Source organism: Manduca sexta, chromosome 2, assembly GCF_014839805.1.
Source record: "Manduca sexta isolate Smith_Timp_Sample1 chromosome 2, JHU_Msex_v1.0, whole genome shotgun sequence".
In the NCBI taxonomy this organism is placed as follows: Eukaryota; Metazoa; Arthropoda; class Insecta; order Lepidoptera; family Sphingidae; genus Manduca; species Manduca sexta.
In genome coordinates this window covers 6,776,777-6,802,963 of record NC_051116.1, presented here as the reverse complement: position 1 = coordinate 6,802,963, position 26,187 = coordinate 6,776,777, and the positions used below count along the sequence as shown (strand labels likewise).

General features: G+C 34.1%; 1 protein-coding gene across 2 annotated transcripts; it reads left to right on the top strand.

Annotated features, from left to right (window-relative positions):
* The first annotated feature begins 7,176 nt into the window (after positions 1 to 7,176).
* LOC115456369 lies at positions 7,177 to 25,395 on the top strand. 2 transcript variants are annotated; one of them, XM_037438370.1, is made up of 8 exons: positions 7,177 to 7,350; positions 8,525 to 8,671; positions 9,609 to 9,737; positions 13,786 to 13,936; positions 15,787 to 15,811; positions 16,516 to 16,605; positions 17,155 to 17,293; positions 23,082 to 25,395. In XM_037438370.1, coding segments are annotated over exons 3-8 (483 nt in total). In that variant the 5' UTR covers positions 7,177 to 7,350; positions 8,525 to 8,671; positions 9,609 to 9,735; the 3' UTR covers positions 23,158 to 25,395. The 2 variants fall into 2 exon arrangements, with proteins under 2 accessions (XP_037294267.1, XP_037294258.1); XM_037438361.1 differs by lacking the exons at positions 8,525 to 8,671; positions 9,609 to 9,737.
* Positions 25,396 to 26,187: the final 792 nt, after the last annotated feature.

Genomic DNA, 26,187 nt, shown 5'->3' with positions numbered 1-26,187 from the left:
AAGATGGGACATCAAGGGCAGCACCTTTTACCATTTAAATATGAACGTGAAAGATAAAAAAATATCTGTATAAATAATAATAAACTAATAAATAATAGTTTACAATAAATAAAAATCGCTACACCCGTTCAATGAATTAAATAAATTGTTAAGTAAAAGTGTGAAATCTACTAACTGACGACATTCTGCTGGAATTCTGCTCTTGCCGTTAAATGTTCAGCCGCAACAGCTCATAACGGGGTTGTTATTTGTCCTTTAACGCGTATTATGTCATGTTACCAGTCTTTTCCTTTCCGTAAATATACAGCTTTAGTTACATCTTTCTTTAACCAACTCTGTTATGGGACCGACATTAACGGGTGCCTGGTCGCATGTTGTGTTGATTACGTTAAACCCAGCATCAATGGCATCTTCCAAGACAGTTCGTATTAATATTTTTAGCTCTATCTTATTAAGTCCATTTGTGAAATAATATGCTATTGGCTGATTAAAATATTTTTTATGCCTTTTATTATAAAAACCAAAGCGTAGTTAGAAAAAGAGCATTTTTAATGTGAAGCAAACTCTTGTATCTTTGTATGGATCATATGACACAGACAAAAGACCAGAGCAAAAACAATCTTTTTCCTTTATTTCCAACAGTGGAAAATTATAGGATTTATTCCTGCGATTATATTAATTTGGCTTAGTACTCGTTTTACAGTTCTTGATGATGGTAGAGTAAAATACTTGCATAAAAGTTTGTAACATTTAGGACGTTTTTTTTTAATAAAGACAATGACAATTTTTTTTCCTCTGGTGAAAATCGTCTTCCCTTCGCTTTCGTAAATGTTTTATATTTTTTTGGAATAAACCAATTTGAGTATTGTATACCGCGTGTCTTCGGGACCTACTTGTAAGGCAGTAGATATGGTCCGAAAATACTTTAGTAATATCTGAAAAATAAAACATTAATGAATATTACTGTTCGAGCAAGGAAAAGTAACTTGTTGAGTAGGACATATAAGAAGCGGTACATTTGTCCCGTACATAACGTCAAAAAGGAAGAGTGGCTCAAAATTATATATTGTACTACTTTAAACTTTATGTCGCGGCAGTTGCGTTACTCATTCTCCGTGGTTAACTATAGGACGAGGACAGAGAAGTAGACAATTACAATAGGACGTTATTTTACAATGAATATTATGGTACTGCGTTTCGAGTCGCGAGTCAGAGGAAAGTATTTTGAGTGTTATCATTACAAAATACTGTAAGGCGCACATTAAAGCGCCTCGCCTCAGTACGCCTCGCCTAATTTGAAGTAGGACATTGTACCGGCTCAATGTTAAAATGAGGTTACTCTTACAAACTCTTTTTCATGTCATGTCCTACCCAATTCTAATTAGTAACTATTCGTTATCAAATATAGGATGGTAATTTTGACAGCTCCTTCACATGAAGTTTCGTATTTTTTTTCGGTAAAATTTACTACAGGTAATATCATATTTTATTTTGAAGTACCACTCATTATCATAATGAACAATCACGGACTATCGCAAATCGCCATTGAAATAAAATAAATCGATAATATAAAAATTTGCATTTAGATTTAATTATATTATTTTTGCAAATATTCGAGTTGTTTGTAATTTATCACATTTATTGGTAAAAAATCTATAATTAATATATCTCATGTTTTCACGATTTTAAATAGTTAACACAATGATAACTGCAAGTGGTGTAGGGTTTAAAAAAAAACATAAATGAAAATGGCTTACCAATAATACATAGATAATTCAATAAAAAAAATATTTATATCATCTGAACATACCAAATAATTATGCAACTATCGATATCAAGTTTTATAAAAATGGTAATCGATAATCGAATACGTTCAATAACGATTATACCTTAGCCTCATCATTAGTGTGATTTGTCAAAATTAACATCCTAAATTTTAAAAAGTTTAAGTAAACATTTTCACAACTTTAAGTAATATATGTATATAGCATTACCGGTGAGATATGTGCTTCTTTCGGCCATTAAATCCATGTTTTCATGAAATGAATATCCGGTGTAATGTTCTGTAACATAATTCGATATGAGAGACATGAACGGACAGAAAAGTGAAAGCCGAGATCTTTAGAGAAGATTTTCTCGTAGTGTCACGCACGTTAAAAGCCCTTCCCGCTAGAAAAATGCCTAAATAACAGTATCGATGCATAGCACTGTCTATTTTATATTCAGATTCACAATTAAAATACTATCCAGGGGATAAAAAGCACCCAGCCTATCTTATATTATTGCAACTTTGTCCGTGTGCCAAATTCGCTTAGCACACATATATTATACACACATTATAAAAAAATTAAATAAAATTATATTAGTAAGCACTCAGGCTGCTGTTGTGCTGTCGCCTGTACTTTTAGTCCCAACTTACATACTTTTTTTAATACGGTGTCATGTAACCACGGCAATATCCCTTTTTTTAGTTACTTTTTCCAATTAACAAAGCTAATAGAAATGTTTCCTCATCTGAATTCACTCTATTACTAACTGTCCAAAATGCGTAGCCAACTGTGAGCCCGCTGTGTGAACGCTACGCACCCACGGCTTGTTCGCTGCACGCCCGCCGCGAATTTACAGCGAATTCATTATGCATTTGATATATCAGTGTGATATATCGTATGCCGTCAGTGTGATATATCTAGGGTACAACATCTAGTCTAAGCACTTTTAAGGAGATATATAATATATAAGTATTTGAATCAGTTCAACCTGTAAATTTCTTGGCGCAACATGTGGATAACATCTTACCTAGATTCAAAGTGGGAAATGTAGTTCTACATAAAGCACCAATATATAATTTATAACAGCTCTCAAAGTGCTTATGTATATGTGTACCGCAAGTTTTTTATGTATATTCTTGTCCTCTGTTAAGAGTTTTATCGAGAACTTTAATTCAAACTTGAAACCTTTTGTCCTGCCAGGATTTCCATCTATAACTAGTTGCTTTAGGGACATAATGTAATGGTCCTGAAAAATAATACAATAATTTATTAAAATATAATAAATAATAAATGATGCCATGTATTTATAACACAATACAAATGCAAGGAATTAGTCCATTAGAGATACAGCTCTGATATTTGTTTATTCAATAGTCAAACTAAAATAAGTAAATTAAACCAAGATGACGTAATAACGACAATCTTGTCTACCAACAGATTTTTCATAGTTTAAAAAAAAAAATTAAAAACGAATAATTTTAATTTATGCAGATTAACACACGAAATTTAAAAAAGACTATTTAAATGAGCAGATTTCGCCATCGCGGTGACTAAGTAAATATTATGTACGATTTTAATGAGTACTATCGATATTATTTTTATAAAAATATAAATGTCATTTACCATCAATCGCACAACCAAGATAACATGAGACATTTTGTCCAAATATTTTATCAGTTCCTTATCGCGTGCAAAACAAATAACAAAGCCGGGGGTGAATTAGTAAGAAGGCAGCGGTGGTCCGTTTGAATAAGCAAAGTTCTTTAATTATTTAGGAAATCGTAATCGAACTTATCGCACACAAACTGCAATGGGAAATTTGAAAATTTTCAACCGGAATTCAAATTACGGAAATAAATTGTAAAATAAGTAAAAATAAGGCGATATTGCCACTTAATGCAATAAATATTTTAACATGCTTATGAGAAAATAGATATGTAATTTATTGGAAACTAGAATAAAATTTAAAAAGTATGCGTTGTTTTGTTTATAATTGTATTAATAAAATGGAAAAATTAAATTATGATTCAGTTGTCATATTACAACAAAAAGAGAACTTTAATATTTTACCATTTAATAACAATCATCAGATATTGTGGCAACTCGCTTGAAATTGTGTCAGACGACTTGTTATTATTTCTAACCTCTCTTATTGTAAGAATAGCTGATAATATTGTGTTGAAGTTATATAGATAAATCTATATTTACTGACATTAAGAGTAAGTCTAGCTTCTTTTAATAGAATATAAGTTTGTTCAAGTTTCACCCATATATATATCCACCAACTTTCCTAACATCTTATTAATCGTTCGTTGGAAGACTGCAGGACAATTTGCTAGTCCAAATGGGGTTCTACAAAATTGATAAAGTCCCTTGGGAGTAACAAATGAAGTTAGGTGCTTACAGCTCTTTTTTATGGGTATCTGATAATAACCACTTGACATATCAAGGGTTATAAAATATTTACTTCCATTAAGTAGATCTATTTGGTCATCTATTCTAGGCAAAGGATATAAATCTTTAACTAACTTTCTATTTAGTGCTCGGTAATCCACGCAAAGGCAATAACCACCAGTCTTTTTTGTCACTAGTAGAATCGGGCTAGCATATGCAGAGTCAGACTCCTCAAAAATATTATTTTCTTTTAACTCTTTAACCATGTTTCGTACAGTAAATCTTTCTGTATGACTCATTCTGTACGGGCGGTAAACTATTGGGGTAGAATCGTTAAATATAAATTGTTACCTGTTAACAATCCCGAATTAATATCTGCACCGTGAACAGGCACTATCGTCGCTTCCGTGTGTGTATGCACTGGTTCCACAATATAAGTGTAGGTATACAACTACACTTATATTTGTTCACTTTAGTACTGCACAAACCAGACTGAGCCGAGCGCTGTCTGATACCTGCTTTTTATATAAAAAAATGACAGCCTCTCTTCCATGCTTTAAGTAGTCAATATAACAACTTTATAAATTAACCCCCTTATTCATAAACGTTTTTTATTTAAGGACGGAGTAAAGCTGTGATAACAAGTCTGTTTTTCAGTGCCCAACGGCACTAAGAAACAGACATAGGGCCTTTATGATTGGCTAATATTGTTGTATCTCAATATAAGCCAATCACAACGGCCCTATGTCTACGCACTGCGAGGGCTGTCATGCCGTCAGCACTGAGAAACAGACTTGTTATCACAGCTTTACTCCGTCCTTATATAAAAAACGTCTATGAATAAGGGGGTAAGACTTTAAAGCGAATATCGATTTCAAGTGTATTGTTATTAAATTTTGGTTATGCTTAATGAAAAATATGTAAGTCTTTATTAGTAAATAATTCAATAATTTTACATAGTTGCGTTTCATTACAGTTTTTAACAAGTCAATATGATTCACATTCTTGGAAAAGAATATAGTGTTTTCGTAAAATACCTAACATGAGAGTGTGTAATTTAAAGGAGCCCAACTTTTAGACACTAATAAAAACACGCTTTTATTTCTAACCGAACTAAAAAGGAGAAAATAATTTCTAAGTACAAAGAATTTATATTACAGTAGTAGAAGGTTGAAGGATCAATCATAGTTAAGTACCTCAAAATAAAATTATAATAAACTTGAAGTTATTAACAGAATAATTTTACTCAGAGTAAAAAGCGTGGGGTGCATTTTACTTCGTTTTCATAATTCTCCTCTTATAGATAATAGCCAATAGAATGATTATAATACATACTATATCAAGCACCGGTCCTTGATACGTGTGTAAAGTTTCAAATTAATCAGATTTCTGGAAATTGGTGAATATTGAGCTCAAAGATTCCGTTACATACATAGATACAACCCAAGCTAATAAAAAAAATAGAATGTATAACGTGTACGAATCTTAAAACGCGCCGAGCAATCAGCGCGCATGCGCGAAGCGTTGTACCTATGGCCTCGCGGTACCGGTCGGCCAATGGACGGCCACATAGCGGCTCGGGGATGCGCCGCCAGTCTGCTATCGGCCCTTCCCACACGCGTACACGCATCACCCGAGTTCCGTCGCGGTACCGTTTACAATATCTAAATGTATTTGCGCTTATATTGTGGAGCTGTGTGTAATAAATTATATAATTAAATTCGCGAACGTATGTATGTATGTATGTATTATCTGTTAAAAATAAATAATGTTGAATAAATAAAGCATAAATTGAAATATTATTGTATTGATTTAGGAATCTACTTAACAAGTATACATAGGTTTTATTTCTGAGCTTATTGGATTTTTGTGCCTGTTGAATGGTTTTTAACTCAAATCATCTTTTTTCGTAATCAAATAATACTGGTATTTGGCGAAACTATTTTCTGAATTTCTCATCATTGCTTTGTAGACGGCGACGTACTAAAATCTCAAATACAACTTCTGTACCAGCTTTGATAAAATCATCTTTCTCCATACAACTATTTTCCTCTTCTTATGATAGCTCACACTACAAGTAAATTATTAATGCTATACTTATCACGGTCGTCTTTTGCTCTCCTGTATCAGATACGACTCGTTGGCCGTAAAGGTGATGGAACTTTACACATGTCACCGTAAAAATGGCCGCCTCTTTGCTTCCAAATATTGCGTCCGTCATTTCACGTTACCGCTATTCTAGGAAACCAGGGCTTTAGTCATGCTTATTATGGAGAATACAGCGTAAGAAAGTTCTGTAAAGTTTTTTCTCAAAAATGGTTAGTGTTATGAAAAACAGTGTAAGGAGAATTTTTTAGATAATTGCATGATCTACAATTTTTGTCTGACATATTTTTTCATAAAACTAACCGTTTCGCTGAAAAATTCGAAAAACACATTTTTGCAACCTTTGACTTTGAATAATTTTTTTTGCAGACATGGGATCGATGGGGACTTTTCACAATTTCATAACAATGGTATCCCTAACATCTATGCAAATTTTCAGCTTTCTGGGAATTTTTGCAAGGGTCAATGTCTAAATTGACCGGACTAGGCCATTTACCTAAGAACTAAATAAAATGTTTTTGGTTTCAGAGCAACGCAATATTGTTTAATTTATTGTTTGAAGTTCCAATAAACTGAGGTAATTGTCTTATACATATTTACAAAAAATATGCTGAATTACAAAGTATGGTTTGGTATTCCACAATGCTTGCCATCCTGAGACATGAGATGTTAAATCTTATGTCTCAGAAATTACACTGGGTACAATTTTCTTCAAACCGGAACAAAACAGTGACTACACACTGCTGTTTGTTGGCAGGAATAGTCATTGCGGTGGTATCTATTCAGGCGGACTCTCACATATGAGTGACCTACCAGTTGAGACGATTTGTTAAATAACGCATAAATGACAAATTCTAGAAATCTTTTGTTTGTAATTTACATAAACAGCTAATAATCCAAGACATGTTTTTATTTGGATGACATATAATAAATAATAATTTGAATCCAATTTGCATACTTATAAGATTCATATTGCAGAAAAAGGGAGAGTGGACAGGGAACACCATCATTCACCGCAGGTTTACTGAACTATCAGGATGTGGTCTGTGAGGGATCTCGCTGTCGCAGCTCTAGTTGTAATGTGAGTATCGTTTAGGGGTAATGGAATCGAATATAAATTGATTACTTTTCACCTCCACTGATTATGTAAGTTAAATTATATCAGCTCTGTATTATATACTGTCCCACTGCTGGGCACGGGCCCACTTCTGCTAATAAGAGGTAGTGCGTTAGTTTAATGCAAGTAAATTTCGTCGTTGTAGGTGGAGAACTAAATAACTCGGATTATGGCCATTTTGGACTTTCATCACTTTTGTGTTGCCCAAAACATGGCGCATATTTTGGCCTAACAAGCATTTCATTATCTTATCCTGTTTCGAAATTATAGCTTTTTTTATGTTAAAAGTGGAGAAATAAATAAATTCAAATAATATATATTTTGTTGTAGAAAAAGTAAATAATTAAATAATAAAATCAATAAACTGCGACTTATAATCTGTTCAATAGTAAAGAAATTAAATAAAATGAGTTGTTTAATTCTTCCTCGAGTCTATTGTTTGTAAACAAAATTAATCAAGTGTGTAGAAGAAATAAACAATTTGATTTGTTTAATTTAGACATTGAAAATCCTAATGGTATTCACTTTAATAAACTCTATAATTGTAATTATTTAACCTTATAATTACTTTACCATATGGTTTCTAGTGTGGCAAAACTAAATAACTATACGAGTTATTTAGTTTATTTCAGCAAACTTACAAAACATTGTTGTGGCAGAATTAAATAAGAAGTTTTTATTTTTTATATTTTTATTCTTCAGGTCAGAGTTTTTTTGTTAATGCATAATATAATAGATAATAAGACTCAAGATATATAAAAATACCGACATTAAAATTATTTATAGTTTTTTAGTAATGCTTAAAAATAACGAAAAAAAACAGTCAATCGCGTTTATCTCGATACTAGAAATTTTGAGTTATTTAGTTCTCCACCTACAGCGACGATTTAATGTGTGTTCCAAATACTGATAAAAATGTTAGGAAGGTTAGTTTGCCTTCATCGTTCAACATTTAATAAATATTATTGTTAGTGGTAGAATATTTCTTAAGGACAGGTATACAATTATACCTATATATAACAGCTTACGACGAGCATATCATTGGTTTGTTTATTTCAGCAAGAGATCAAGGCATTATTCCCCCAGTTATTCTAATAACATTTATAACTACATTAAAATTTTGTATTATGTGTTTCAGTGTCGTGGAAGGGGCTGTAGCCCTAGCCTTCCCCCTGTATAAACCGGTCGCCCGTGACAACATCGAGTTTGGTCCTTCGGGCCCGATCGCCGCGCGGGACGGGACACACTTCTGGAAACATTTAATGCACCCCAAGTTTGATATGCAGTGCGTACCTTTTTTGACCATTTTTAAGTTATTTTTAAAATAAACTATGACTTATTAAAAATATTAGTTGTAAGGATAAAAGAAGTCAATCATTGCCATTCTCTATTTAGCCAGGTTATAAAATAATTTGTGGATAACTTATTTGAAATTAAGTTATCCCTTATGCCTTATGAATACAGAGTAATTATTGAAAAAAATAGTCGTATTATTAGCAAAAATCATTGTTTGAATGTTTGTCAAAAGACTAGTATACGTCAACGTAAGTGCAAATTTCCTCGCTATGATCTTTGAATTGATATGTCTAAATGAGGCTTTTCCTCAAAAATAGTTCTGATCAATGCAAAAAAACGTCTCATATCACGACTGCCGTACTGAGGTTCGAATCCCGAGTCAGGTAAACTGAGTTATCATTATCAGACTACATCAGATGGCGCTGTTTGAGTAAACCCAACTTAGTTAACGTTCCTGATAGTTATTTGAAATATTCATTAAAGTGTTTTGTACTGTCATATCTGGATTAATTTGTTATTTGTGAAGTGATAATCAAATTATCTCAGAACTCGCTCATTTAGGGACCGATTTGTCAAATTCTTCCATAGATTTTTTTTCGTAATCGCTTCAGTAGTTTGGTTTTAAAACTACTAAAAAAACTAGAATAATTATGTCGTCCAAGTAAATAAAATCGCGAATTTTGCTTTCTTGTAACGTTTTTACTTACTTTTTTGTGTTGGTTTAGTTGAGTGTACTTCTTACATTCTTATACATATAATATAACACCATTTCCCCTTTTCAGGGGTAGGCAGAGGCGTAAAATTTCAGTGCGATAGTCGTACTACGTGCGAAACACATTAGTTGTGTTTTCATTGGGATTTGGTTGAGTCTATTTCTTATATACATACATATACAGATATAGCATTACACATATTCTGCCTTTTAGGGGTAGGCACAGAGGGAACACCACAGTGACTACGCACTGCTGCTTGGTGGCAGAAATATACATTGCGGTGGTACCTGCCCAGGCTCAATCTCACATATGAGAGACTTACCAGCAGTACCAGCAGTTCATGTAATTATCTAGCTTAACTAGCAATTTTAATTAGGCACCTACTCCAAAATTGGTATCCAGTATATACCTGTTATGTGAAATATTTTTTGTTTTTGAGTGGTTTTGGAGGCGATTTAATTTTTTATTAAAATTCTCATCTTTGTATTTGTTTGTGTGTGTGTTTCTTTTTTTTTGTTTGTAAATTTAATGTGTCGTGGTGTTGTGCGAATAAATGTTTATGTATTTGTAAAAAGACTTCAGTAGGCTTTACACTTAAATTAATGGAATTTTTCTCATTTTATTTGCGAAATCGAACTTAATACGTGCGGTTGAGTGGGTACGAGTCTGGTAGTTTCTCTACTAGATCAGGGGTCAGCCATGGCAGTACGGTGGGGCCGACCCAATTTTTGATTTATTGGATTCACAGAGCCATTTTGAAAAATGCATTCGGTGGCAAGGTAAGTATATTCAAAAAATTGGTACTACTTTCCTAACCTTCATAAGATCAGAGAAAATGCCGTCTCTGACGCAGCAGTTACAGATTTCCGCAAGAATTGGGACGATGTTGACTATTACGGACTGCAACGCTTTAACATACAAACCCGAAAGATCTTCAGTGCTGTTTATGTTTAAGCTCTTAAACACGTTTATAATATGATAGTGCGTGGCGTGGTTGAGGAGTATCTAATGAAGCGGCAGATGCGCTGGTGTGGGCATGTGTCGCGAATATCTGAGGGTAGAGTGGCGAAGCGCATCTTCTTTTCAAAACTCCAGAAAGGAAAGCGTAAAAGCGGTGGTCAGTATTTGAGATATAAGGATGTTCTGAAAAGAAATATGAAGAGATACAATAAAGAGCCCTCTGAATGGGAGGCGCTGGCAAGGCGACGTATCGAATGGAGACGCCTCATACAACTACAGGTGGACGCCTTAGAAACTGAGCGTCGTAAGGAAATTGATAAGAAACGTGACCAGCTAAAGATCCGTCCATCGGTGACCATTAATTATAATTACGTCGGCGTGTTATTGACGTGCCCAAATTGCGATCGTACTTTCGTTAATAAAATTGGCTATACAAGCACGCCACGATAGCGGCGGTAAGTCCCCTCTTCGAGGTGTGGCTGACGAGACGTCACGGCGTCCTCTCATTCCGGACGACGCAGGTACTGACCGGTCACGGCTGCTTCGGCAGGTACCTGTATCGGATCCGGGTGGAGGATACGCCCGCGTGTTTGTTCTGTGCGGATCGGCCGGAGGACACGGTGGAGCATACGGTGGAGGTGTGCCCAGCTTGGACTAAGCACCGCCGTGTTCTCACAACGGCCATCGGTGGCGGAGACCTCTCGCGTCGGGGCCTGGTAGAAGCCATGCTCCGGGGCGAGAGAGAGTGGGATGCAGTCACCTCCTTCTGCGAGGACGTGATGCTCGCAAAGGAGATGGCGGGACGGCTACGGCGCCAAAGCGCCCAACGTCCCATCCGCCACGGCAGACGTACAAGACGCGGGCGTCGAACGTCTGCTGAGGATCGTCAGCCTCCGTAGGCGCGGACCGTCGGGTGACGAGCATTGGGTAGCTCGTCGCCCGAAACACCCCAACGGCCCGTGTGTACGGCGCGTAGTGTTCCACGCGCGCCTCGAAGAGCAGTGTCGTCTGTCGTCATTGACGGGGCCCTTTAGGGCTGGTGCCTGCCTAGGTTTCAATGCCATCGGATCTTGGACCTAGGCACATAGGCAAAGGATGGGAACACCGTAGGTTTTTAGTCAGTAGAAGTCTGACACGCCCTCCCGCCCATCCCAAGGCGGGAGATAGTCATCTGATGATTTACCTACGTTAAAAAAAAAAAAAAAAAGAGCACATTGAAGAGCAGAAGCGCGACTAGAGGATGCCCAGTCTTAGCTCAAGTTAAATATGCCTGTGTAGTTTCTACAGTCGCCGTGGCAGAAATCGGCTAGGAAGACATCATCATCATCATCAGTGCGTGGTAAACTCTAATTTAAAATTTGGAAACGACAGATCTACATTTTGTTTTAAGAACAACTCAGCTGCTCCTGGTGAGGATGGCAGACATTTTGTTGTTGCAAATGGTGTGTTAGTAAAAAAAAAATCAAAGTAATTAGCTATTAATTTTTATTTGATACTAGTTCGTTATTAATAATCAATAAAATCTTGTCATTAAATTAATTTTTGCCAGTTTCGGTAATTAATAATCTTCCAGGTTATTTCAAATTATATTATCCGAGTTCTTAATATTACTACTGATATAAGCAGCTTTGGCCTGCTTACATAACATTTAAATATTTTATTTATTTATTTATTTATTAACACTTTGTACACATAGTGTTCAGGCGGACTTAATGCCATGGGCATTCTCTCCCAGTCAACCTTGGGGTGGTGTAGAGAGGACGGAGGTAGGTGTATAATAAAAGAAGTGAAAAACAAATAAGAAGAGAAATAGTAAACAAATGTAATTAAAACATACTCGCATATATAAATATATAGATATATATATAAAAAAAAATACATATATAAAAATAAATAAATATATAAATACACTAATAAGTCAATTAGAGGAATCTGCTACTTCTGCCAGCAACAATCAAAAATTTTAAAGTATGTTCTTACATAATTAGTAAATTCGAAATCGGGTGTAAAGGACCTTCAGTCATATAATTCATAGAGAACATCTACGCGTAATACCGTTTGTTGCCCAAGCACTGAACGATATTTTATTTTTAGTGGCACTGATTTTACTCTGTATGTTTTATTAAATATGTTTGAAATACTATTTAATAATGTTTCAAGTGTATTGTTTGGGTTGTCTGAACCGCAAATCAGCATACGTAAATTTCTGTAGATTATGTTGGGTCAGGACTCTAAATTTTATAATGTTTTTACTTCTAATGCTTTCACAATTTAATTTGAACATTTAGCATGTATGGTTTGAGCGAACGCCAACTATAGTCCATTGAAGTGTTACAATGTAAGGACCGAATATTGCATTTGTTAGAGGACGCAATTTTATTTTTGGGACATGTGTGGGGGGTCAATAGAAGCTTAACCTCAAGTTTGTGAGCTCGCCACCCTTGTCCCCCGGCCGCCATCTTGGAAAAAGGGATGAAAACACTTTTTTTTGGCGATATCTCCAAAACTATGCGTCTTACAAAAAAATTGTAAAGTCATAATTTGTTAGCAAATTGTTTTGTGTACAAATGTGTTTATATAACTTTTTGTTCTAAATAAAATATTGAAGAAGTTTATAAGCAAAAAAATGAGAAAAAATTTATAAACATTTTTTTTTTGCTCTATAACTTTATTTTTATACAGTTTACAAAAAAATACCTCAGACCAATCTTGTAGATGATCTTTTGAGGAAAATTTTTCTCTATAAATCATTTTAATTTCATTCATTTAAAACTCTGTTACAGCGCTCCAAAGTTCTCAATGTAGCTATAGAATGTCTACAAGTATTTGTCAGATACACTGTAGGAGTCAAATTTAAAATATATTTTTCAGTAAAATTATTGACGTCCAAAAGATAAATTTATCACTGTAATGGTTAACTAAAAAGTGGATCTCTTATTAAGTGCGTGAATGATTGTTTACCCTATCTGATACATTTGATAAGTAAGGAAATGCACAAGTATTATTTTTTGACAATTAAGGCTGATCATAGAGGCTATGCTACTTAATATGTCATTTTTTGTTAAATTAAAACTATTGCTTACTAATATTGCAGTACAGGAGTCAGGAGTTTATGTCTTGCTAACTACTTGTTTTGTAATGTCTTTTTAGAGCATTCTTGGGAAACAGTAACTCGTAGCGGAGTGCTCTAGGCTAATCCTAAAACACAACAAAGACATATATAATTGTATGTTTTAAATTTTTATTAATGAGAATCTGAGTGTTTTGGTGTTAATACATAAATCAGCCTGAAGTTTGTGGCCGATAATGACTTACCTATAACATCGTGGATATCACGTGGCGGAAAGTGGGTGACTTGTTGCACCTCTATCCCCCTTTGGGAATAAACCGCGTGTGCGTAAATATAAATAACAAATGTTTGAAATTACAGGAAGCCCACCGATGATAGCAAGTCAAGTTACGACTTCCACAATAACGATGTGTACAAACAGCCGATATCTTTAATCCCGGCGGGCACACCTCCCCCTGCATACGAAGAGAATGTAAACAAGAATGACCAGCGCCCCACCAAGACACAACAGGTAATTACACTAGAATCAGAGCCTGTAGCGCCACGTCTCGCGTTCCGGGATCAGCCTGTGTAGGTCTTCCGATTTGCGATCCAATACAAAATTTTAGTAGAATTGTAAATGGCTACTGCTTATCCAAATTACTCAAACAACTGAAACTCAATACAAATACAGTTTTATCTTTTATGTTATCGTCGTTCGGGCCAAGTTCTCTCATGGGTTAAAAAATAGCTGACATTGTGCCTAGATACCTAATGCAATTTTGCAAAAACAATAATTTCTAGTTTGGTACATCTATACCAAGCAGGCATAGCTGATCTGTATTCGACGAATGCGTTAATTTACGATCGATTTAAATCGACAATCTCCGTCTTAATCTTTGATCCGCACCTTAAAATAAACCAATCAGAATAAGTCATTTGTACGCATGTCAAAAATACTTTGTTTTGATTGGTCCATTTTCGCGTTCGATCATAGAAGCGACTTTGTACGTGTATTAAAATCGAATCGTTAAAAACTGATTATCGGTTGCTTGTTGCTTTAACTAATTGCAAAATTAATTAACTATGCAATAAGAATCTGCTGTTGCTTCATTAAATTAAAAGTAATATATCAATTATTAGACCATTGTATCAAACGGCGTATGGGCGGTGCCTTACAGACCAGTTATTGGTAGAAAAAAAACAGACGCTCTCGCTAATATTTAAGATCCATAAACACGTCAGTCTGCAAACTGTACAATGAGTTATACATAAGAAGGCGCCATATTGGCCTCAGTAGCAAAAACCATTTACCACGAAATACTTTGTGATTACGTTTTTCGTGTTTTCTTCATTTCAAGTGGTAAGACTGTGTCATTTTATTAGTCTCTTGGTATTTTATTTGTGTTCTACCATCCCTTGATTCAACACCGGGGGAAACCCGTGAATGGGATACTGTAATCGTCCAGCTTATCGACTGGAAGGGTCTGGTATGAAAATAAACAACTGTGTGATTTGTATCAGAATTAAAATGATCCTAAAAGTAAAGCCAGGAGGACTATTAAAAACACCTGCATATTTGAAAGATTATTGTTGATTTGGAAAGAAATGGGATATGAGCGATTAGATATCGATTAAAAAAATAATTTCATGTGTCTCATTCCTACACAGCCCACTCTAGTTCCGGTGCTCATGCATGTAACATGTACGTACTGGTAAATAATTATAATAAAATAATGCTAATCAATAAGCCTATGATTATTTTATAGGGGAGAGTGGGGGGCACACATCTCACCGAGCTTCATCGCTCGGTGTCATAAAATGCGTGCCACTGCCGATCCTGGCTTACAGGAGTTGAAGTGGTGGGTGTGAAGGCGGCAAAGTCTCTTAACCACGAATCATACGCACTTAATTGGGTGGCAGTGGGCCGGGCACATAGCTCGAAGAATCGATGGCCGTTGGGGTCGAAAGGTTCTAGAGTGGAGACCACGTACAGGCAAGCGAAATGTCGGACGCCCGCCTTAGCTCAGAAGCCCCTGCGCACCGAAGGACGTCCTCGGCGTCTACGGCAGCGTGAGGCCAACTATACACACTGCCGTCAATCCCAGGGGTCAACCGACAAATGTGCAAAGATGCATAGAAATGCACTAGGGCGGACAGCTCCCTGCTGCCCGCCGACGACCCCCTTCGTGGCCCCTATTAGTCGCCTCTTACGACAGGCAGGGGATACCGTGGTGGAATTCTCCAAACGCCCCCATTCCACAGGGCGGGAAGATGGAAACCCCGCCATAGTGCTCACGTATTCGGGAACAGCCTGTGTATCTAGCTTCGAACAGGCCAGCATAATAATTTATTAACAAAGTACCGTGTTTATCGTTTCAGGTGCTGCTACACGTGGAAAATGCAGGTAAAGAACTTCACATAAATCTAGTTATATTGGAGTCGGTCTCGAACCTACTAAAGCAACTGTCAGTGACATATAAGTGTAATATATCGCATTTTTTTATGGATTGCGCTGGTGCCACTGAACTGCCTGGGTGACGTAGTAGTATTGCATGCGCGGCACGGCAGCGCTCTGAGGTTCTGGGTTCGGATCCCGGATCGGGCAAAGTGATATTTGGCTTTTTCTGCTAAGTATCAGCCCGGAGTCTGAAATTTGTGCCCGATACACACTTGGCGAAAAGTGGGTGCCCTGGTTGCGCCTCTACATACCCCATCGGGGATAAGTTTATAATTAAATTATATGACTACTTATCGACACGAATATGAGAAGCCATTATTCATCGCGATTTCTTAACGACATTCATTGTGGCATCCATTTGACATTTGATTTGGCCTTATAAATAGATAAAACTCTGTTTAGCTCTGAAATTACCTAATTAACTTAACCCTTTGAGTCACAGCATATGACGGTTTTTGACACCGTGGTTTTGTTTGTGAAGCAACGTCGACTCATATGTGAACAAGCTCTTTAATGATATCTTAAGCTTTGTTTATTAAATAGTACAATACATTAAATGTTTACTTGAGACTCTTCTATAAGAGAGATTGATCTATTAGTATGGTCCTAAGTATGACCGTAACTTAATATATATTTTTTTAAATTTTCAGACTATGTAAACAATACGTTCAATGAAAAGAGTTTTCGTGTTGGAGTGACTGATGATCAACAGAAAAACATATCAGATGAAAAACACATAAGTAAGTTAAAAATCATTTATAAATATCGTTGATAGAATTGAAACATGCAGTTTTTGATTATTTTGCATAGCTGGGAGTCTGTAATTTGTACCCGATGTAACAATTTTTCAAAAATCCAATAATGCAGTTTGCGTTTTCATCATAATCAACGCAGAGACTACTTTGAGTGTTATAGAGTATTCCCCATAGTTTTGGATTTATGTATATAGCTGGTAATATATTTCAGAGACAATTTTTTTTTTATACGTCCTAGGCAGAGTGAACCCTCTGTACCTGATGGTAAGTGGAGTGGAGCACAATAGAATGTCTACTGATGAGAGATGATTACCCCTCGGCAGTCGATACAATTATGCCGGCCTCTTGGAACCGGATATATACAGATTAATCTATACTATTACATAAAGTTGAAGAGTTTGTTTGTTTGTTTGAACGCGCTAATCTCAGGAACTACTTGGTTCGACAATTCTTTTAGTGCTGGATAGCCCATTAATTAGGAAGGCTATAGGCTTTGTAATTTATTTATATAACCCATGACTTGCTAAATTTCAGGTTTTATCATCACGTATATAATAATAACAATAATAATTATTATTATTATTGCTGTTATTGTTATTATTAAATTTCGGGCTATCAACAAGAATCAAAGCTATAAACCCCAAGCTATGTCATTGGTGGGAAAGATTTTAAGGTGAGAACCATATTATTATACAAAAGTCATCCTCTTTCATTTTTAGTATTTTTCTTTCAATGTTAAGAAACACCAGGTTTGCTGTTTAATTAATTAATTTATTTAAATACCTGTTATAATCTATACTATTATATAAAGCTGAAGAGTTTGTTTGTTTGTTTGAACGCGCTAATCTCAGGAATGGTGATGGTGAATGGTGATGAATGTTCGTCTTAAAAAGTTCTACGAAAATATATTATAATACAAAGTCCCCCGCTGCATCTGTCTGCCTGAACGTGTTAAACGCAAAAACTACCCAACGTATATTTAAAATGTAAATTTGGTATGGAGACAGTTCGAGACCCTGGGAAGAACTTAGTCTCCCGGGAAAATATATAGTGTGATTTTTATAAAGGAAAACTTTAGCCCGAAAAACCTTATAACGCGGGCGGAGCCGCGGGCAAAAGCTAGTATAATATATGAGTACAACTCAGGATGCTCGCTGAGTTTGATACTTGTGTTGCAAATGCTTATAAATTAGGTTTAGAGAGCTTTATTCTCATAAGAAGTATGATACATTTCACTTATAATGAGATATGTAGATTTTTTTTATTGCTTTATATGACCAGACCAGCTTGCCGTTTGCCTGATAGTAAGCGATACAATCGCCCATAAACACCATTTAACACTGAAGACAAATTATGTATGGTATTTCAAAACGCTCGCCATCCTGAGACAAGAGATGTTAAGTCTTATTATGTCTTATTTATAACTTAAAGTAAAAATATTAGTTGGTTTGTGTGTTTTAAATTATCAAAGCAAATTAAATACATTTAACAGACCCAGTTCCGAAGTTTTAAGAATTTATGGACTACAAATCTATACAAAACTACTTATAAAATATATAAAATAACTTTAAAGATAATGTTTAGCAACAAACAGGTGTCTAGATAGATATACAAAATTTTTCAATCTGGATTCCTTGGATTATTCCAGCGGATTGATCAGGAGGTACTCAGTAAAATTTTATTTTAGAGAAAATTACACACCTTTATCCTCAAAGGGATAAGCGGAGGTGCAAAAAGGGCACACACTTTTGCCAAGTGTGTCGTGTCTCGGGACGTGGGAGGGGGCGAGCCTAGACGGTATAACTGCGACAATTATGTTAAAGATTGTAATAACAATTCAAAGGTAGTTTTAATCTTCAATTAGGTACATTATAGTCGAAAAGTTGTAAGATTATATAGAGCAGACATTGGGAAGATTGTTATACAAACATTTTCGCTCAAGCGGTGGTTACTCCATCTACCGTAAAAAAAATATCTAAGTACGCTGACATCTTGTGTCACGGATATTTCAAATAAGACAATGATTATTACCAATTGGTAATAACTCTCGGAGAACAAATTCGGTTCTAATGTCCGGTTTATAACTACCTACAGGTACAATCGGCCAAGTTCCTGCTCGACCAACCTAAGGGTCAAAATAACTTGGCAAAATTTGTTTACTACGTTTGGGAGCTGGGGCTTGGGATCGATTGCATAGATCGATATCAGTCGTAGGCCTGCTGGCTACCTGCAATAACGTTACGTAAGACCACTGAACCGCTGCTGAGTGTATAATAGAAAACGAAATTAAAATTGATGCGCGCACGTCCATGCTATGACGATAATTCCTATACTTGTAAGATGCATATTGTCGGCGTAAAGAACGTAATAACAAAAGTTTTATAGTTTGGAGACAATCGCGATTTACAGTGGTTTTGTTGTTGAATTTTTTGGCAATATCTATTAATAAATGAGAAACGACATTAGGTTAGTTATTTTATATTACATTATGTGTCTGATTACCTTCTTTTTATGTTTTAACAAACCAAACTTTATATTGTAAGTATTCAAAAAGTATTAATTTTTAACCAATTTCTCTCTTTTTTGTCACAACTATATTTTGTAAGTAAATTATGATTAGCCTACTTTTTTAAGCCGTTTTTTTTTAGTTTTCGGTTTCTTTAAACCCATAGTCTATAGTTAATTTATTAAATAAATTCAATGACTGCATATTATGATTGAATTTTGAATCGTAAAATTAAAGAGTTCAGTTTATTCAATTCGTTCAATAATTCATATTATAATCATAAATTATAATTAATAGATTTCATTATTTGAATTGTTATTTTGCTCAATTTCAAAAACATAAACGATAACAATTTATTCTAATCTCTATATTTACAAATATGTATTAACATCAAAGTTAGAATAATTGACTAAAAATAATTAGCTTCTTGGAGATATTGATTTTTTTTAAATTTCCTCTTAATGACCTATTTTTATCTTAAATATGAATAGTTATTGACTTAATAACGAAATACCTTTTTTTCATCCAAATTTGAACTAGTTAAACCTTTTTGAAGTAGTTAATTGGATTAGAGTAGTTATTTATTGAATTTGAGGCGAGTTTAAAGATGTTATGTGTAGGCGGTAATTTGCTTTTATTAGAGTAATATTGAAAGGCCAACATTTTTATTGCTGCAGATGTTATTTGAAAAGAATACTTAAATATTTCACATAACAATTGTTTGTTAAAGAGCGCATTTTTATGAATGTTTGTATTGACACCCGTCTTACGTGGACGCATTTATCGTTAAACTGAGTCTATTGTTATGCTATTGAATTTAGAGGCATTTAAAGATTATAAGTGTAGGCGTTGATTTGAATTCTTATTACAGTAATATTTGCATAGGCTAACATTTTATTGCTGCACAGGTCCAGTTTGTAAACTTTAGTTACTTTCTTTAGCCAATTATTTAGTTTTCGCTCAGTTAAAACCCAAAGTCTATAATCAATTTACAGTTATTGAATTTTTTTATCGATTTAATAGCTGCATTTTATGATTGAATTTTAAATTGTAAAAATTATTTAAACAGTTCAGTTTATTTAATTCGTTAAATCATTCCCATAATCATAAATCATTGTTATTCGTTTCATTATTAGAAATTGATATTTTTTCTCTAAATTCTTTACGCTTTTTTGAATATTTTATTTACTTTTTAAAGGACATGTCCGGTTTTTGTATGGGCGCTGGATTTTTTTTTTCGAATAAATTTCAACCAAACTTAAACTTATTGAATAGTAATGTGTCAAAAATTAGTAACTTGGAGTCATTACAATAATAATTTTAGACCCTTTATTTATAATAAAAATAAGAAAGAAATGTCATGGCTGAGTAATTCATACTAATAATTTCACGATTCGTCAAAAGGTATAAACTACCTATTTTTTTAACATAAGTAAGTGTTATTATTATCATTTGTGGATATAAAGGGAAAATTTTAAAAAATAAGAAAATTAGAAAAATATGTTATTGGCAGTAATTATTTTCAGAGATAACTAAACAAGATTTTTGATTACTTAACTTTTTTTGGGATGCCTTCCAAATGTAATAACGTTTATATTTGCAAAGAGTTCATTTTAAGTGTAATATTTTTTTTTTTTTAAATCTCACAATCATATCGTTCAAATTAAATAATTTAAGTATTTCAATAGGCTCGTTTTGTGAACCAGTCGATGAGGCTCACGCACACATCGCTACGCTATATATTATCGAAATTTAAATCGAATATAGTAGATAATATACAAAATGAATTTCGTAGAAAGTCCATGTAAATAAAACTCATTTTTTTGTTACTTCAGTTTGTGATATGATTTATTAGTATTCATTATAAGTTTGACACGCTCAGCAGGCAGGTTGAGTAGAGGGTGCGCACTGGATCGGTCAGCGATGGAGCTCTAATCCGCATCCTAGCGTATCCATTGCGAGACAGTGGTTCTCCGTAATACAATTAAATTATATATTAATTACTAAAATCTATTATTATAATAATATTTTAACGTAATGAATACAGTGCCAAAACAATAAAATTTATATGGGAGCAGTAAGCCAGTGCGGCCGACACAAAATACGTGGGTTAAATAATCCATATTAAGTAAAAAAAAAACAGATCTATTTTCCATAATTGTACACATTTTATTGAGATAAAAATCCCAAATTGCATTAAATCGGATTGTAATTCTACTTTAATTCAATGCTACATATTATGTAGTTGTAAAAGAAACAATAATAACATAAAGCTCCGGGTAGAACTTAAACGTCTAAAAATGGATCTTATAACGCACCGACATAGTTGATTACTCTAGTAAGAAATCTTAATATCACTACTTAAAATCTTTAAACTCGTCTAAATTCAATAAACAATGGACGCCGCTTTCCGATAAAGGCGTCGAGGTGGAACCGGGGTTAATAAAAACATTAAAAAAAAAGTGCTCTAACAAAGATCCTTTTTATGTGAAATATTTACACTTTTTAAAATACAAATTACCGCCTATACATGAATTATTTAAACTCGTCTATATTTTTGGCATCAAATAAAAAATATGAATAATGGAGATAGAATTTCGGGCGTCGTGACTTTTTTAAATTGGAAATATCCTACTTATTTCTTAAATATTAATATTTTTTAAGTTATCGAAGAACCTCTTTATCCTCTTAATAACAATTATATTTTTTAAGTGCCAATGAACACTAACGATTATTTTTCTAGACGACATCCCAAATAGAATGAGCTATCACTCATGTGTTTTGGAATACATAAATTGTCACCTTTTTGAGCTTATGGACTGGACTAAAAGGCTTACTGGCCTGTTTTAATATCTTCCCAACATTAAACTAGAGTTTACTATTAAAATTCGACGGTAAAAGTTACGCTAAATGCTACTGCTGTTTCAATATCAAAAACTCTGAATTCTTAACTGAGATAAATAAAAGATAGGTAAATATAATATATAACTATAGTGAGTATACTCGCCGAAATAGTTTATTTTTGCATTGAGTACTTTTTAGTTTTTCAATTATAATTCTTTTTAATGATTGATTATACGTAAAACAACTTAAATAACATACTACATAGATTACTATAAGTATGATTAATAGCACTATGTTAATTTTTTGGCAAAAAAACACACACAAAGACAGTAATCATATTTGACCCTACGATAGATAAGATAACTTAAGGATTAATGTAAAATATAATAAGTATCATATTGAAGTCTGTTTTACACAATTAAAGGTATAAGTATTCATCAAAACTCAATCATATTATAATTATATTTAAAAGAGCTTAAAAAGGAGGTGGTTCATGTTGACTTTAAATATAATTAATTATGACGACCAATAATTAAAAAAAAAGCCTTAATCCGCGACTTTCTCAAAACTGGAAAATTTTAATTATTAGTTCTCTGCGCTGACGATATTTCTTCTACGCTAAACACTATTACTATATTTTGTTCACTAGTTAAAATTAATATTAACATATTTATCGAGTATAGTATGACTGATTTACTTACCGTAAGATTTAATTCACGGAATATATAATCCATGGTGCACTTGTCACAGGACAGGTCGGCGACTAAGTAATCAAGACTCCAGTAAACAAACATAAGTCTACGTAGTGACAAGATATCGATGTCAGTAAACAAAAAAATAATTGTGAGTAAAATGGTACTCAATAGTTGCGTGCGCGTCGTCAATCAGTAAAATACAACTAAAGTAAACAATAAGAGTTATCTGCTATTCCTTTCGCACATCTCCAAAACTGTCGTAATTGGTGAAATATGAGACAGGGGCGTGTCTAAGTATCTCGAGACATTAGACCGGTCAAGCAAAATATGTTTGGAAGTGTATTAGCAGGAACTTGGCCGATTATAATTCTTTTTAACATAGATTTGTTTAATGATTAATGTTTATTATGTTCTAGGGAGACTATTGAACATGGCAGCCAATCTGAAGAATTAGGAAGAATTCGAAGATCTGCTGCAGAATCTATAGTCTAAATAATGCTATAACATAATTGCGGCGGTGTGTTCAACTCTGGTGACGAACTGACTTGCTGACTTTCTACGCTGGCAGCACATTGTTTGTAAAATTGGTATACAATATTTACCTGTTTTGTGAAATTATTTTTTGGTTTTGAGTGGTTTTTGAAGGCGGTTTAATTTTTTGTTAAAATTATTTTTATTCAATGACAAACGTCAATCAGACATGTATTTACGTTTTAGTGACCATAGCGGCCATGAACAGTATTATTTAAATTATTTAAGAACAATGAGTTAAGTTTGTGTTTGATATTATTTGGCGTTTAACTATCACGCAATTCTGAGGGTAGTCTGTTAATTATTCGCGGTACAAGGTCGGAGGCGGTCCGCGAGCCATACGTGTTGTTCGCTTCCCGCTTTCCAGTATTATGTATTAGTCTAAGATTCGCACGCAGCATCACTGCCCTGTTTTGTGCAATGGCTCGTGTATATATGGAATCGTTAATTTCTTTTTTAAATTGATTATTGAAGAAATATCTAATAAGAAAAGTATATTCGACATTAATGGGAATAGGTGACATACGACAAATACTACACAGTCTTCTATCGTTGTTTTTAAACTGGTCTCTTACTTTGTTGTGAACTACGTATTTTAAAATTATTTGTAAATTATAAATTTGTTTTAAATAAGTTTTTTAAGTGCGACCATAGCAACTGAGACTGTAATGAATATAGGATTCCGTCTATGCACAGCATCAATTTAATTTTATACGATAATCGATCTTTTAAAATTATAATATTTGTCAAGAAATGTCTCAATTTGGTACAGACGTGGTCATTCTAGTTAATTTACTGTCAATTTGTAAAAGAAGATAAGCGTAAGTATCTAAAACGTCAATGCTAGGGCAATCACATAAAATGATGTTATGTTTGTTGTGTTCATGAGTTACCAGATTCAATGATTGTGTATGTGTATCAAATGGGGATTTAATTATCACGAGTTTAGTTTTGCTAGTATTTGTAAACATGCGCAAACATTTAAAACAAGGCTACATACATTACTTATAGAAAAGTGTTACTACACTATACAAGATTATTTACAAGATTCACTCATTGTTATTACTACATAATGTGTTGCTGCTAGAAGAATATTAATGAAGATACAGTTATCCTACCTAATAACTTAATATTTATTGATCACTTAATACTTAACATTTAGAAGGTTTATTGTTTTGTTTCAGCTATAAATTTACTTAGTTTATAATTCTCTGTTCCTATTCATATATATTTTATTTGTTCTGTCAAAGGTTCCGTATTTGCTTTAAACTTAAGTATTACTAATATTCTAATCTAAACATCTATTTTCCAAACATTTATATGCTACAAAAGCAGATGTCGGCGAACTCTATCGTTATTACTTAAGACCAATGTACCTATTTACCCGATATCATGAATAAATTTTTTTAATTTGACTTTGAATATAATAAGTCCAGCATCATGACACCACTTTGAAAGAGAATTAGAGGCGGATTGCAAACGAGAATGGGCTCTTTGTGGCTCTTTATCAGCAGTTATAAGACAAGTGTCATCAACAAATTGGTAGCACGTACAGTGTGCAATCATATTACTCATGCTGTTTGCATATGACAAAAAGTGCAATGGGCCTAATACGGGCCCTTGAGCCATGCCCTCTGTTGATATTATGGAATTACTGTAAATATTGTCGATCTTAACTGTAAACTATCGATTTCTGAGGCAGCTTTTACGTCAATCGAGTAGCGGGCCACGTATACCGCAATCATCAAGTTTAATACATTAAGTGTTTTAATATATATGTACATGTAATTCATTATTTTTATAGGTTTTTGGGAGTAGAATGCATATTCGATATGTGAAAAGCGATTTGAAGTAAATGTGCCAGTGTGTTTGTTGCTTCAATTAAAATTCGTCATTCCCTCACGGTCATTCCCACACTGCATTTAGGAGTTTTGTCGTCATTTGTCGGCGATGTGTTAACTAGGGCAATTATTGTTGCCTCGGCTTACTTAGGTACCTTTTAAAAAACTTCATCTTTCGCCTCTGGTAGACAACGTATATAGTCGTCACAAAAATAAACAAATTTGAAACATTTGAATCAATATTGTGGTGTCTCATTACGGATTGGTTTTACTGTTTCAAGGTAAACTATTACAAAATTTAAAATTATGAATGCTACGCCAAATTAAAAAAAGAGAACTTCCTATTATTTTTTATTGTGTAAACACAACGGTAAAGAAAAATAATCATATATAATAACATTATGTGTAAAATAGGGTACCGGACTCATTTATTATTCTTTACTATAATCAAATATTTATGTTGTGTAAATTATAACACAGAAAATTATTAAAATCCGGTAAAAAATCAACAAGTTATAAGGATTTGAATGTCAAAACTACACATTGCAATATTTGAAATATGTATTGATGGCTCATTTTTTAACCAATTTTTATGCATACAGTATAATGTACAAAATCACACATGTTATTGTATTATGTACTGTTATACTTTATGTAAACGACATATAAAATGAGATGTATTCCTTAAATATATAAGTGTTGATCTGCCACTCAGTTGTTTCACTCGCCACCTAATAACCCAACATTACATGGCTATCCAGCCATTTGTGTGATATACCAATGGCCGTATTTGGTAAGTAAATTATAAACAATATCAGCTGTGCTGTGTTACGGATCGCGTCGCTATGGAATATTTAAAACATTTCATTATAATATGTACGGAGTATGCAGAAGCGGCGTTAGCCTAGTTGGGTGTGGAACGGACTGCCGAGACGAATGTCCGCAGGATCAAATCCCAAGGGCACACACCTCTGAATTTTCTAAAAAATCATGTGTGTATTCTTTGTGAATTTATCGTTCGCTTTAACGGTGAAGGAAAACATCGTGAGGAAACCTGCACATCCGAGAAGTTCTCTATAGGAATTTCGAAGGTGTGTGAAGTCTACCAATCCGCACTAGGCCAGCGTGGTGGACTAAGGCCTAATCCCTC

What these genes read in the sequence shown, in the direction of transcription:
- LOC115456369 (XM_037438361.1), top strand. Translation starts at nt 7,307, where the DNA reads ATGTGGTCTGTGAGGGATCTCGCTGTCGCAGCTCTAGTTGTAAT. An exon ending in GTCGCAGCTCTAGTTGTAAT is followed by an intron (nt 7,351 to 13,785) that starts GTGAGTATCGTT and finishes TTGAAATTACAG; the next exon opens with GAAGCCCACCGATGATAGCA. An exon ending in GCCCCACCAAGACACAACAG is followed by an intron (nt 13,937 to 15,786) that starts GTAATTACACTA and finishes TTATCGTTTCAG; the next exon opens with GTGCTGCTACACGTGGAAAA.